The following is a 14682-nucleotide window of genomic DNA, read 5'->3' on the forward strand; positions in this document are numbered from 1 at the left end:
CACTGATTTCAGCTCAGGATCCAAGGACAATACTGAAATGCTACATATTCTGGGTCAATATAAGCTAAGCAACCAGTTGTTATACTTTTTGAAGGAATACATCAACTGTTTACTACTTCAGAATTTTTGCTGTATAAATCATCAGGCAATTCAGGGAAAAAGATGATGCGATTTTGTCACAACCACCATCCCTCACAGCTGATAATTTCACATGTGTATAGAAGACGGCTAATATCCCCTGGTATCTTTTGGCTCCTACATAGTCATATTTTGACGTGTTCTGACAAAGCGTTTAAATGAGGTAGGCCATGTTTTGCATTCTGACAGCAAACCCTTCACTGGCAAGATGCGTCTGCTCTGTAGGAGTGCACAGAATGGCAGAACCACAAAGTTTGCCCACACGTAAAAGACGATTCTGTGAAACTCTGATGGCTCTCCTTAGCAGTAAAAGGTACTTCCCTTGAGGCACTGAACTTGAAAAAGATGAGAAACAGAAGCGTGATTTTGATTTTGTTGGTTTGATAACTAGGCTACTTCCTTGGGGAAAAAAATTTCCATCCGATGGAAATTAACTAACAAAAGAGAGGCAATCACAAAGTTCCCATGGATTCTGAAGGTATAAAAACCCAGAAAGATGGGAAAGCCAAGTTAAAGTCAGATAGGCAAAAGTTATTAAAACTGAAGGACAAATAAGTAAGACCTGGCAGAACATTACTGCAGCATACCAGAACAAGCCAGGTGTGTTCTGAGACATCACCACTAAGTGATGAAATATGATCCACAGTATTTTACTGTGATTACATTCTAACAGAAAGACAGCAGTACTTAAATACTAGGGGACATCAGGAAGATTGGAAGCCACATGAAAAATCACAGGTGCCTTACTCCCTCTTTGTTCCCTAACACTGGAAGAGATACAAGGCCATAATTTTTCCCATTAATTTTATTTTTGAAGTGAACTGTAACTTCAAACTTACATTGAAAAATAATACATATTGTCACAATGTTTTGACCGAGGTGCTCACTCAACTCTGATTTCTGAAGTTAATGGTGGAATTTTTACTTCAATATCCACACTAAAGATGGCAATCCAGAATTGGGACTTAACTGTGATGACACTGCCTACTTACTAGACGTCTTAATTTCAATGCTGTAATCTTGCAGTGTCAAATCCTTGAATCCAGAATCCTAGGAGGATTCTGTAATCCTGCAAGCAGTCAAAAAAAAAAAAAAAAGTATTAAAAAGAATTTATTCTCCCTTCTCATTTGCCGCCACGTTGTTTCCTTTACTGTTTCTACAAATGAAACTGCTGCAACCACACCTGTGCTGTACCTGCCACCAACCCCAACCCCTCAGATATTCATACATCAAATAAATAATTTTTGACAAAATGGAAAGTCACAGTTTTGAAAAAAACCCAGACAGAACCTCAAAAAACCCCCAGAACTCTCTCGTGACTAAGGCAGTCAAGGGGAACTTAAGGCATTTGGGTTGAATTCTTGACCATGCCACAGCCTTTTTGTTACAAGAGCTAAACCACCTCTCTGGTTTTGGTCTTTCCATTTTCAAATATTGAAATAAATTTAATAATTTAACTTTTCCATCATTCTTTCTTTTTAAAAAAAAAATGAATAAACCCCAAGTGTACAACAACAGATAATATTTTTGTTCAAGGGTATTTTCCTAAACTCTAGTCACTTTCTTTCCTTCCACACTGTTTCTCTCCACTAGTATAGCTGCACAGTCCACCCTGAAATCACTACAGACAAAAAAAGAACCGATAAGACTGGTTTGCAAGAGGAGAAGCAGTATAACTTCAGGAGTTCAAGAACTGTTGTACAGGCAGTTTCTAGGTTTTGAATGACAAGTTTGCACATCTGCCACTTTGAAGCTCACCTGAGTGAGGTTTCCTTTTTCTTTTTTAATATCAAATTGTGTAATTGAGAGAAATGAAGCACACAGTGTACAGCTGTATGAATAAGAAAAGAACTGAAAATGTGTCCTGATGGTTTTCCATCCAATCACAAACAGGTTTCAGATGTTATTTCTATAGACAAGGCAGGAACAGAAACACAGGTGCTTAAAGAGAAATAGCTCCAAACTGTGAAGTTACTGGGGTTTATAATATATTTTTCTCTCTTAACTTTTATAGTTAGTCTGCATCTCTGTAAAGGTGAGACTGCCAAAGAAATCTACCCAATCTCACAGTCCATGCAGCAAAAAATGTGTAACAAGTAAATTGCACTGGTTGCATCTCAAGAACAGGCCATTTTGGAGAACATTGCATTGCATGTAACTCAGTGTAATCACTTCATCCATCTATTTCAGATCTGTGCCTGCCCATTAAAATAAAATACTGTTTTTCTGATTACTATAAAGTAAAAAATCATGAAACTCATCACTGCAGATGTGCAATATTGTATAACTATTCCAAAGGGCAAATGGAAAGATGATGAAGGCATGATGTCTGCCACAACAGAATACATTAAATAATTCACATTTTGATATGAATTTAAAAAATTTAAATGCATAGAAACAAGCAATATGACCAACTTGCCAGCCATTCCTGTCCTACCATGTAATAATTTCCAATACTCTTCTAAAAAGCAGCTGAAAGTCCAGGAATACCAGAAATGCTACTGACAATTTTAACTTATCATTGCTTTAATTTTCTGTTTATTGTAAGTAACTGATAACATTAATTCACTTCCAAAGTATTGGTAGGGGAATGACAGTATTTCTGAGGCAGAGGAAATGAGATTTCCAAGGCAAACTGCTGCCTACTTAAGATAACTCGTTTGGTGGCACTGACATACATACTGAAAAACAAGACCAAAAGAGTATGGAATTAAATAAAGAAATCCAAGTAGTCTGTGAACTTCTCCACTGCCTCACATGCAACACAGAAAAAAGTTAAACCCTACTTTAAGACTGTAAGGAGTAACACAAAGCTAATCTTCTAAGCAAAAGTAGTTGTGAAGATAAAAGATATGAAGTTCAGCCCCTCGCAAAGGTAAATGGTGAACTGAATGATAAGCTTCAAGGGCTAGAGCAATTGTGAAATAAATCTATTCTGATTGCAAAAATTAACTTTGGATCTGCTGGTAGAAAACAGCAGGTTTAAGAGGATGAATAACCATGATGGCTGCTTACTAGCCTGTGATTTAGCGGACCCAAATCTTCTTTCCCATTTCTGCCACAGACAGCTTCTTGGACAAGATGGTACTTGGCCAAATCAGGTAGCCTTCATGTTTTGTACCTTTAAAAAAACATTGTTGATAACAATTCCCTTCTTGCAAACAGTAACAATGAGCAGAAGTCATACTTGGACTCACCCCAAAAAACGCTGTTATACTGATGGAAGTCTGTAGCACAACTCAAGCTCAGCACTCTTTTTATTTAAAAAAAATAATAATAATTAAATAAAAATATATATATATGATGTCCCACTAAAATAGGAACTATTGAAAAATGGAACTCCTTCAGTCATAACAGTTCCAGTACAGATGAAGAAAACTGGGACAGAAAAGATAAAGTTAATCCTTAATGGAGAAACCAGTAAGACGCCTTTTCTGTCCTCTAGCCTACCTATGCAAATAGAAATACATGGCTGCTGATTCATGTAAAACAAAACACAAAAAACACTCCACTCTGCCAACTCCAAAACCTCCCACAACTGACCATAATATGTAAAACAGTGCCAGACACCATGCAGCTATTTTCTAAGCAGGACATATAGAAAAATAAATGATTTCCTCTTAACAGAACTCAACATAAAACCAGGCAGGTAATAAATTACAACCCAAGACCAGAAAAGCATTTTGCCTAAGTGAAGACTGAAGCACTGGGCCTGTACATCCTTAGGCCAGCAGCATGTAAATACTGAGTTCAGACACCCTCCATACATTCACTTTTAAGTACCAAAAAAACCCTGTGCAGGAACTAGAAAGCCAATTCACTATATGTATGTAAAATAAACTATGGTCTGCTGGTAATCCCTGCTGCATTGCTAAGTCTTTTTTTTTTTTTTTTCTTCTACTTTTTTTTGTTAGGCTTTATGGCAGAAGAAAGCTATCAGTTCAGTTCTGCAGTCAGAACAAAATGTTGTACTGTACTTACAACATCACAGCATCCTACTCTCAGTATGTCTTTTTGTTTCATAAAACCAGCATTTCAATTTCAGTGAAGAGCCACGCCGAGCAGGCTAACACAGAAGAGACAGCATCTCTTTCAAAAGACTTTGGAAGAAAATGCAAGCAAGAAAACGGTATAAAATACATTTTAAGGGTACAGCGATTTTGATTTCACAATCGTAATTTTCAGAATGCTTCTGAGAGTGAAATGAATAGTGTATTTAACAGAAGCTTTAAAAAGCTCTCTAGGCTCTGCAAAAATGGGGGAAGGGATGGAAAAGCACTAGAGGGAGCTGGTGTTCTACTTAACCCGTTTGCGCTCCTTGTTTTCAGCACAAATTGTTACCCACTGGAGTGAGACAAGTGTGAGCGCACATCTCAGCTCCCCAGTATTGAAATAACAGAGCAGTACTCAAAAACAACATCAGACAGCCAGGATGTAAACCATGAATTCTGAACCAGAAGGGAATAGCAGAACACTTTGGAAGTCTGTAACATTTTAAAAACTTTAAAAAAATATTTACAGGAGGAAAATCTAGGTAGGCATGCAGAAATATTTTTTATAACCCATCAATAAAAATCCTCATTGGCTCCTTGCCTTTTGTGGGCACAGGTTTTGCTCCAAAGGGGAAAAAAATGACATAAAAAAGATAAGGGAAAAATGATACAAAAGAAAGGATACCTGGAAGAAGTAACATGGAAAATCCCACTTTAACTGAGTAGTTTCATCACCAGTTGCCAATCAATCTTAATTTCTGACACTTCTACAGGTTTTTAACCAAAGATGTGCAGATGAGGTTAAGGGACTAGAAACTCACTTTTACTGGGAAAAAAAATCCTCAGAAATCAGGTTAGGTTGAGGAAAAAAAAAAAAAAAAAAGAGGTATTGAGAAATGCTTAGAAAAATCTTACATGCTGCCATGCAACAAGTAGGTAAAAAAATATTATTTTAATCAATCAAAACTCACCACTTAGTCATGTCCAATTTAAAGTCCCTTTAATTGTTTGCAATGTGGCCTCATAATCCCTCTCTGCACACACTTTTTTGAGGATGTCCTTTATACCAAATCCCCTGAGTATTGTATCCTGTTCAGGACTTCTTCCTCTAGGAGGCAGAACTTTCCTTCTCACAGGAGAACACTGAACACTTGGCTGTTCTAGTATCTAAATTAGATACTTAACATCATGGCATAAACTGATGAATAAATTAGGTAAGTTTATTAATTTCAAAAATGCAGTGTGTACTGTAGCTACCCTAACAACTAACGATTGAACCTCCTTTTTCTCAAATCCAAATTTCCCATTCTTCCAGAATATCAACCAAACTCCAAACTTTTGCTGGGGAGGCTTTTTACATTTTCAGTCAATCTGATAAGGATTTTTTACCCTGCATATGCCAAACTGATGATAGCAACCACCCTGTGGGTGTGATAGTTCTGTTGCACTTCGGAAAGGCCAAAGTAAAGGCTGACAATACATCCATTTGCATGAGGAAGCTGCCACTACTTACTACTAGAAGGGGTAACTAGAAGCACCATATAGCAAAATTTAATATGCTTTGAGGCTTGAAAAAGAGAGGAGGAACGATGGATCGTGTTAAGGTCTTTTTGGTATGCACAAGCTGTAGCACTTTAAGCATGGGGATACTACCAATGCACATTAGCAGGCCTTACTCCTTTTAGACTATGCTATTTCTATGCGTTACATTCTCAGTCTTGGAAGAGGAACACAAGATGCTGGTGTAGCTATATACGAAGTGAGAACTGCATCATGATAGTTAATACCAGAAACATACACTTTTAACCAATATTTAGGCCATGACTGCTTGAGGAACACTTTTCTGATATGCAGTGCTAGGCTCAAGTACTTATACAGGGCTCTTTGTACAGATGCTGCCATGCTGACAAACTAAAGCTTCCATTTGATGTAAGAAAATCTGAAATAGGTCTCAGTAATCTAAGTGTAATTTAGGTTCCACTCAAGATTTCTGTATGTCTGTCAAGGATCCCACATCTTCACGGGCCTGACCCACTTGCAGATCTATGATGGCAGAAATCTGTAATGGAGAAATAGCTTTTCACTGGCTCACAAAAAGCTTAGTAGATTAGGTCTAACACTGACCTCTGCTATGGTTTGCTTTTTTTTTTTTTAAGGTTATTTTTGGCATTTGTATTAAGAAAGATTCTGCATCACTCCTTTCCTCTGTTTGAACTCCCACAATCTGCAGCACCATTTCAGCATTAGGAAGCCCAAACTGTACAAAAGACTCAAATAAGCAAGGCTTCAATATGACTATAAGTAGAGGAAGGGATTTAAAACTATTTAGTTTTATGTGGATAAACGAACTCCATCATCAGCTCCTCTTTCTGAACACATTTTGCAAGGAAAAGGGGGAGAAAGATTATAAAATGTATGCATTTTTATTTTTAGATGAGTGTAAATGACATTTATTTCATTTTAGTCATTGTATTTCATGCAGCAGTGCATTATTCTCTTCTCTATGAATGAGCTTTCCCTTGCAGTGAGGTTGATTAATTTGATATGAATCAAATGTTCTGATGCATAAACTACTAGTCTTCATCTATTTCAGGTAAGCAGAAAAATCCTTGTTTGATATTAAGAATGTAAATCAGCAGAAGTTTACTTAATCCACAAACAAAGAGCCGTTTCATATTTGTGCACAACAACATTTTTACAATAAAGCATATAGGGAATTTTACAGATATGACCAAGTCTCCCTCTATCAAAGGATAGACTAATACACCTCCATGCCTGACTTCAAATTTGAAATCATGTCTCTCTTAAAAAAGAATAAAAAATTAAAATCCCAAAACTCTTAGATCTGAGCTAAACCATTTAGTTCGTCATATTACAAATCCTTTCAGAGAATAATGTATTTCTTAATCTTTTTAATTCTTCAGTAAACTCATTGAACTACAGCTGAGTGCTCATTCCAGTGCTGGGTATAATCCTCCCCACCATTCAGACAGTTGGCACATGCTTCACACACTCCTTCATCTTTCAAATTACCCCTCTGAGACAGAAATTATCCCATCTTCTACAGAGCATCACGCATTTTGCAAAGTGAATGAATGCACAGTATTCACATTTAGCACACATGGCCAGTCCGTCTTTGAAATGCCAGACAATTTCTGCTTCCTCTGCTGAAGTCTGCATCTTGTTCTTTCCCTCCGGTGTAGTCCCTCATACTTGTTGACCCAGTCCTTTTATCTTTGCTGTATCAAAAGGCTAGCAATAGCAGCTATTTGGTATAGCAGAGTACACACAGACCAGTTGTTTTCAACTATAATTACGATCAGGTAACCTGCTATGAAAATGCTAACAGAGCTTCAGGATAGAGTGAAAATTTCCCATTCCCCTTGTTAGTTACTCACAGGAGGTCCTGGTGGCCCTGGTTTTCCTGGGAGGCCTGGTTTGCCTCGTCTTCCCTGGAAACAAAAAAGAATATACATTTATAAATGCTACAACTAGTGATTGGTTTGGAATAAGAATTTTTTTTAAGGAAAGATTTATAGGCTTGCTTATTAGCAAAAAAATTACAAATCTACCCAAAACGAATACTCTGTATCAGTCACTGCAACATTACCTAATTTGAGTGCTTTTAGGATTGTTTTAAATAATTGTGACAAACTATATTTGCATCACTGTAACTTTTACTGTCAGATTTTAAAGCTATGTGAGTGCACATTGATAGGGCTATAAACAGAGCATCTTGATGAGATGTAAAGAAATTATATTTTACCTGAATATACCATAGCTTGGGATGTTAAACTGTGCTGCACTAGCCACCCTGACCTGCACAGTAAGTAGGTATGTGCAATATAACCCAATCAACAAATACCCATGCCCTTCTTCTCCAGGATATGATAACAAGCAGAAAAGTCAGAGATTTATTTGCAAAAACAATTCACCTTCCTCGTGCAATTACTACCATCTTTGTATATAAAGCATATATAAAATAATTTCCATTAGGATTTAAGGTCCATAAAAGTCTGTTTAGGTTAATGGGAGACTTTCCACTTGAATTCTAAAAAAACACCATGCACATGTAACTATTACTATTTTTTAACATAGAACTTGATTGAACCACTGCTGTTACCACATATGCTTTTTTTTTTTTTTAGGAAGATCTACATAAAAATGGAAGTAATTTACGGTAATTTACATCTTTATTGCCAAGTTGAAATCTGATGCACATTTCTTAGAAACAACAGCTGAGAATTACTAGTATCTACGTGTGATGGTAAAAAAAAAAAAAAAGTATTATATCCATTAAGACTAAATTTTTCCCTTGCATATGGCAAATACAAATTAAGAAAAAGCATGAAGGGCATTTATTGGTGAAAACTTGGCTTAAGAAGTTAAAAAATGAAAATTTGCTGACAGCTCACCATTAACACATAGGGGTATTTCTGTAAGCTTTGGTCCCTACTTCTAAGCCTGCTTCTGTGTTTTATTAAATGATGATCTCATACAAACTGCAGAAGTAATCTAAGGAACATAAAGTGAAACTTCAGCTTTGTTCTTTACAGGTGAGAGCCCTGATCTGCAGGAAACCACTCATGGTCTGCCTTTCATGATGCTGATCAATGCTGAGGGGAAACAAGATGATGATGGCAAGGGTGGAAAATCCCTGTTCCTTACGCCCTGCAGCTCACCAGGGTAACCTCTTACCTAGATGCCAGGGACTTAGAAGCAGGAGGATTTGGAGCCCTTCAAGTTGAAGAAAGAACCAAACAAGGGTTGTGGGGGTGTTTCATTCACTGGGCTGTGCCACATAACATGTACACTGCCACCACGATTTTATGAATGTCCTCAGTCAGTCAGTCAGTGTGTTTTAAGGGGAGTGTGAAAAAAAACCCAAACAAACCACCACCTCAGCATATTTGGAGTGCCAAATTCCTGGGTCTTAACTAGCCAAGACATACGTTATGTGCTGAGCTGTTTAATCCTGCCAGTACTTGCACATGCAGGGCTGTAACTGGGGCAGCCCAGGGTAAATTCTCAGAACCAGAATATGGTATTAGGTGCCTATATTGAGCTCAGGGGTGTAGTGCCCCTTACCACCCACCCCCAGCATGTCCTCTGCTGCGTTGGTAACGCTGTCCATGCAGCCCTGTGACAAGCCAGGGCTGGGAACTCATCCAGGCTAAGGATGGGCCACAAAAAAGTAAAGTTGTTTTTGACATTGATCCATTCATCGATGAAGTTCGCTGGGCATCTGAGTTGCTTCCCTGGCCCGACAGAGGCACAGTACCAGGAAAGGCACAAATGCACAAGGGGGCTGCCGTTAGTTAGATCTAGACTTTTGGACTGATCTCTAGTTCAGTAATACAGATGGAAACTATTTCCTGATTTTTTTGAAAAACAGTAAACTTTCCTTAGAAGGTATGAAAACCAGACTGGAGGTAATAATGTAAGTAATAAACAAAGACAAATTGCTTCATACTTTTAAAATAGTCCCTCTGAGTTATAATGACCTGCACTGTTGACTTCTTAAAGCACCTTCCTTTTCCTGTTTGGACTTACTTAAAGTATCCTGAGGATGACACTTAAAATCTCAGCAGTCTAAACAAAGTATCAAGGAAGTGTCAGGGGGAAGGCGGCAGGGCTTTGACTGGCAGATACAACTGTGAACGAGGTGTTAATTACACAAGGAAACATGGAATACGTTGGGAGGGCAATTTTATCTCTATTTACAAGATGAGCTAAAATGTGATTTATGACACATTGCAAAGTCATAACTTGACAAATTTTCTGAAAAATCAGTTATAAAAAAATAAAAATTGGGGTAGTGATTTTTCACTGTCATTTAATTACAGAACACCTACCTGGTGAAACACAGAAGAAACACTTGCCCTACCTTTTATCCAATCATTATATCATTAGTCATTATACTATGTGCCATGTGTACAAAAACCTGTAGAACAATCACACAGATCAATATGAAGCATCAGCTTTTTCTAGATGAACACTTTTTTTCCCATACAAGCATCCTTCTAAACTGTCTGATATTTTAATTTTAACACAAAAATATGTAAAAAACCACTACCTTTAATTTAAGAGATTTAAATATTAGGGGTACAGACAGCTCCACCTACTTGCCAGCACTGCTTCTCTATGACTTCCCAGCACCAAGTTAAAATACATACTATAGTTAAGAGTGTAAGTAAAGTAGTTTATGGGTTTTTTTTAGGATAATTAAAAAAATTAAAAGAATGTTTTTGGTAAGTCCATTATGGCCTCACCCTGAGCAGACCGTGAATCAGACTGCGACTAAATATTTACAGTTTGATTCTGACTCTTCCTTCTGGCAAAAACTAAGTTGTGAAGTTGTGGAAAAACATCTTGGTGCCCTGTCTGGTTCAGAGAATGGGCTTAAGCAGAGAGTCACAGTTCTCAGCTCCTGCTCAGCAGCAGTTCTCCGCAGCCCCATGAGAGCTGTACTTGCTGCCGTACTGCTGTGCATGGGGCAGGCAGCCAGCACAGGAGGCCTATCACCTTTATTTAGTTGAGTTCACTGAGCAAATACTAAGGTTATAGAACCACTCAAAATATAGATAAATCTTCTAAGCATCACATTCTTTAACTACATAAAAAATGTATACCACCTACACTAACTTAAAAAAGCTAAGTGGTGTCAACAAGTTGTCTAATGCTACTTAGAATAATATATAAAGAAAAGAAAACCAAAACAGTTGCTGGTTATTTCCTTTGTGCTGCATACATTTTTGCTGGCAATCAATGTGATAGGAAGTTGTGTAAATGTTACTGATATTGTATCCTGTCCCTTTGACTCATGAAATACCTGTCCTCAACTAATTTGGACAGTCAACTACTTTCCTCTTTTCCATAGGGTAAACTTCACCTATGATACACACACAAATCATTCAAATAAGAACTGCTGGGTTAGGGGGAAAAAAGATAAAATATTCAAAATAAAAGAAACAAGAAATTATATGCCTCAGCAAACCCCAGCTGAAGTATGTGGTCAACTGTGTCTTTATTTCCTCTCTTCCTTTGCCTGTTTCGTTCATCAAAATGACTTGAGCTTTGCCTTACATTAGATGGAAAGCTCTTCAGAAGAGAGGCTCTGTGCATCCTTCCATAAGTTTCTATTCTGATTCTGACTGCTGCCCCCGGGCACTGCTGCAGGTCCAATGCACAGCTCAAAAATTCAAAGTCTGTATTGTAACCCTGCACTGTATCACGTTGCATCCATCTATTAACTACAGAAGAGTAAAATTGCTAATCCTAGTGTCTAAAAATAAGCTGTGGATTATTTTAGGATAAAAATCAAGCAGAGTTATATAGGAACGCTGACATGATTTATGGAATAAATAATTTAAAGAACGCACGCTTGGGTACAAAGGGAAAAGTTCTTAAAATAAGCCCGTGTGAATTTTCAAGGGAAAGTGCTAATTAGCAGCTCCTGAAACACATCATCACATTTCAAAACAAGAACTGGTTCTAGAGAAAGCAGGAAGCTGGGCTTTAGTGTCTTAACTACTACAGTTATTATGCAAGATTAATGAGGTTTATATAACTTGTTTGCCAAGCTAAACTAAGATGCTCTTGAATAATCCTCAAAATCAGACTGACAAACGGACAGATATAACCGAAGTGGGAGGCAGGTGGGAAGTTAACACTCCCAACTCGGAGCGTCCAGCCCATGGACAACCTGCCAGCCCCTTGGGTACCTAAATGCAGCCATGTGAGCAGAGCTCTGGGCAGTTAAAAGACTGTTTCTCCAGATCCCCAAAGTTGCCACCAAGCAGCCAGACCCATCCCAGTGCCTATGCTAATTCAGAGCACAGAAAAGAGGCTTTCCTTTGTTTCAGTCCTCTAAGATGATACGCCTAGTCCACATAAACTTCCCAGTTTTCCCTATCTATAGTCACAAACCAGCGCTCCTGGCAGTTCACATGGAGTTTACAGAGCTCCAACCAACTCTAACCCAGAGGAAACCCAGCCCAGCCCAAAGCTGGTGACAGTCTTCTGCTCCCTATTTTACCAGAAAAAAAGCTTGCCACACTGCTATTTTAGGGGAATGAAGGGAGATGTCACATGGTGGTATCAATAAGAAAGTCAGATCAAGAGCTAATTGGAAACAGAAGATTAAAATTATTCACAAAAATCAGAGCAATCACCCATCCAACCCAGTTACTCAACAGTACATCCACCAATTGGTTGTGGGACAGGATAACGTTCGCCGGGATCTCAATCAACTATTTGACAGATCACAAAGTGAAAATCACAAAACTATAACAAATGCACAGCCTAAATACAGAGTCATTTTCCATTACAGGTTTAGCCAAAAATTTGAGAATTTTTAAAGGGGGCTTTGACAGTTAACACTGCTGTTAAATAAGAGTTTTGCCATTAACTTTGGCAGTGTCATAATTGCACTGGTTTTAGGTGGGTTTTTTTAATCCTTAGAGATCTCATAGTTTGGACATTTTCTTTCATAAATTGGAAATCTTTGTCACAGTCAATGAAACCTTTCTTAGTTTCAGTAATACAGTATTAGGTTTTGAATGTACAATTCCTTCTTCAATCCTATTAACCTTAGCCTCAGCCTTGGGGATGTATTATGGTAACCACTGTATTACAACTTAACCTCTGTATTAAATGTTAAAACTGAATAAATTCACAGCAAATAAGGCCAGAAGGCAAGAAATTAAGCCGTTTGCAGAAAACAAGTGAAAGTCTGTCCCTCATATCCCATTAAAGCCTTTCACAGAAACACGGCTCACAGAAGAATAGAGCACACAGACCCTAATCCCCTGTTCTGGAAGAAAAGTCACTAAGGAGCAACTCGCTAGTGCAGAAGCATTCCTGCACTCAACCTTGGCTTTCCAATTTTAGGAATGATTTTCAATAAACTCTAGTTTCTTCATTTCATAAAATGCTAAAAGGCAGCGCCTAGCCAGACTATGTAATATTATTCAAATGCATTTAACAAACATCAAAAAAAAATCCTTAAACAGGCGTAGCAGTGCCAAGAAGTGAAATGCCACAACCTATTTTGCCAACAAATCCCTACACAAAACCCATGATAACTTTTCAAGTGTATTCACAGAAGCATGTTGCAAATTCAAAATAACTTGTAGAAATATTTCCAACTACATTTAGATGTTTCTATAATAGACATACTCATTTTTAATTACGAGAAATATATTTATTATTTTCTTATGTTGCTATGCCTTTTGCTAAGAGACATTAAAAGAAATACTGATAATAGAGTATTTGGCAGGGAGCCTGAAAATTCTAAATGAGATCTTAAAAGTGAAATAATTCTGTTATTCCAATAAAAGTTACATTTTTGGATAACTCCTTCAATGGAAAATAACAAAGAAAAAATGATAGTACTTTTTTCTAATTGACAAATCTGTCTTTAACATTCTACATTACAACCTTTTTCATCCCATTTACTAAATGCCAAAATGGGGGAAAGAAATAAAATTATGTATTTTTTTTTTTTTAAGCTATATTCTACCTTACTGCTTATTATCTCCACTTTTAAGGTAGAGACATTCTGGTAGAAAAAACAAAAATTATCTCCCTCTTTTACATTAAGCATTTTTAGATTGTTAAAAACCTGAGTGAACAAATGTGCGGCACTCCAACTTAAAGACAGAATCAGACTGGAGCTCTGCATACTTAAAAACAACTTACATCAAAGTCAGGAAAGACTGAGATTAAAAGAGATTCCAAAATGCCAGACCTGTAGCTGTGAAAAATACTGTTTACACTGTGCCAGGATCCTGACCAACTATGCAGTAATTATTGTTGCTCTGGAAAGCTTGTTTTACAATTGGTTAAGTACAACATTTACTCACTGAACTAGAAGATAAATTATGTCAAAGAAATATTTAAGTCCTATAAACCAGATAAAGGCAATCTGAATTTAAATTAAATTTTATGTCACTAAATAATTATGTTAAGAAAATCTACAGCTCCCTGCCCATTTAATTACTTTGGAAGATTTTCTACTGTGTCATAATAATTTTATTCATGCTCGATTAGAAAACCTTGTAATCTTAGAGAGTAAAGTTACTAAGATAAGGCAAATTTCTCAAGGTCCCACTCCCAATAGATAATTTTAGTGAGATCAATGCTGAAACTTCTAGAAGTGACAATCCAAACGACTCTCAGTTTTATGAGGTGTTTAATTTATTACTAATATAATGCTAAAATAACTTCTTAGGTGAAGTATTTGGTATTATAAACACAACAATTGGAAATAAGGAAGCTGTTCCGAAAATATTTACATCAAGACACCTGCAACTTCCCAAGGAATACAGAGTCAGGAATATGGCTGTGGTACCATAGAAAAATTTGTAAATATTTGAACTGTCAATTTCACTGGAACCAGGAAAAAGACCACGGTAGAGAATGAGTCTGTTTAAATACATATGAAACATTTAAAATAATCTTATTAACACATGACAATGAGGTTGTTGGCAGCTATGCTGAGAATAAGCTAGAGCTCGTTAAAAAATCACAGAATCATCTGGACTGGAG

The 14682-nt window shown here is 37.1% G+C and overlaps 1 protein-coding gene across 3 annotated transcripts in view; it reads right to left on the bottom strand.

Moving 5' to 3' along the window:
- COL19A1 (collagen type XIX alpha 1 chain) overlaps window positions 1-14682 on the bottom strand; it is a 204881-nt gene that overhangs the window by 64552 nt on the left and 125647 nt on the right. For all 3 annotated transcript variants that reach the window (XM_040598686.1, XM_040598687.1, XM_040598688.1), the window contains one exon: window positions 7530-7583. In XM_040598686.1, the coding sequence (XP_040454620.1) occupies window positions 7530-7583 (54 nt within the window). The remainder of the gene's footprint in view (window positions 1-7529; window positions 7584-14682) is intronic.

This window comes from Falco naumanni, chromosome 6, assembly GCF_017639655.2.
Source record: "Falco naumanni isolate bFalNau1 chromosome 6, bFalNau1.pat, whole genome shotgun sequence".
NCBI lineage: Eukaryota > Metazoa > Chordata > Aves > Falconiformes > Falconidae > Falco > Falco naumanni.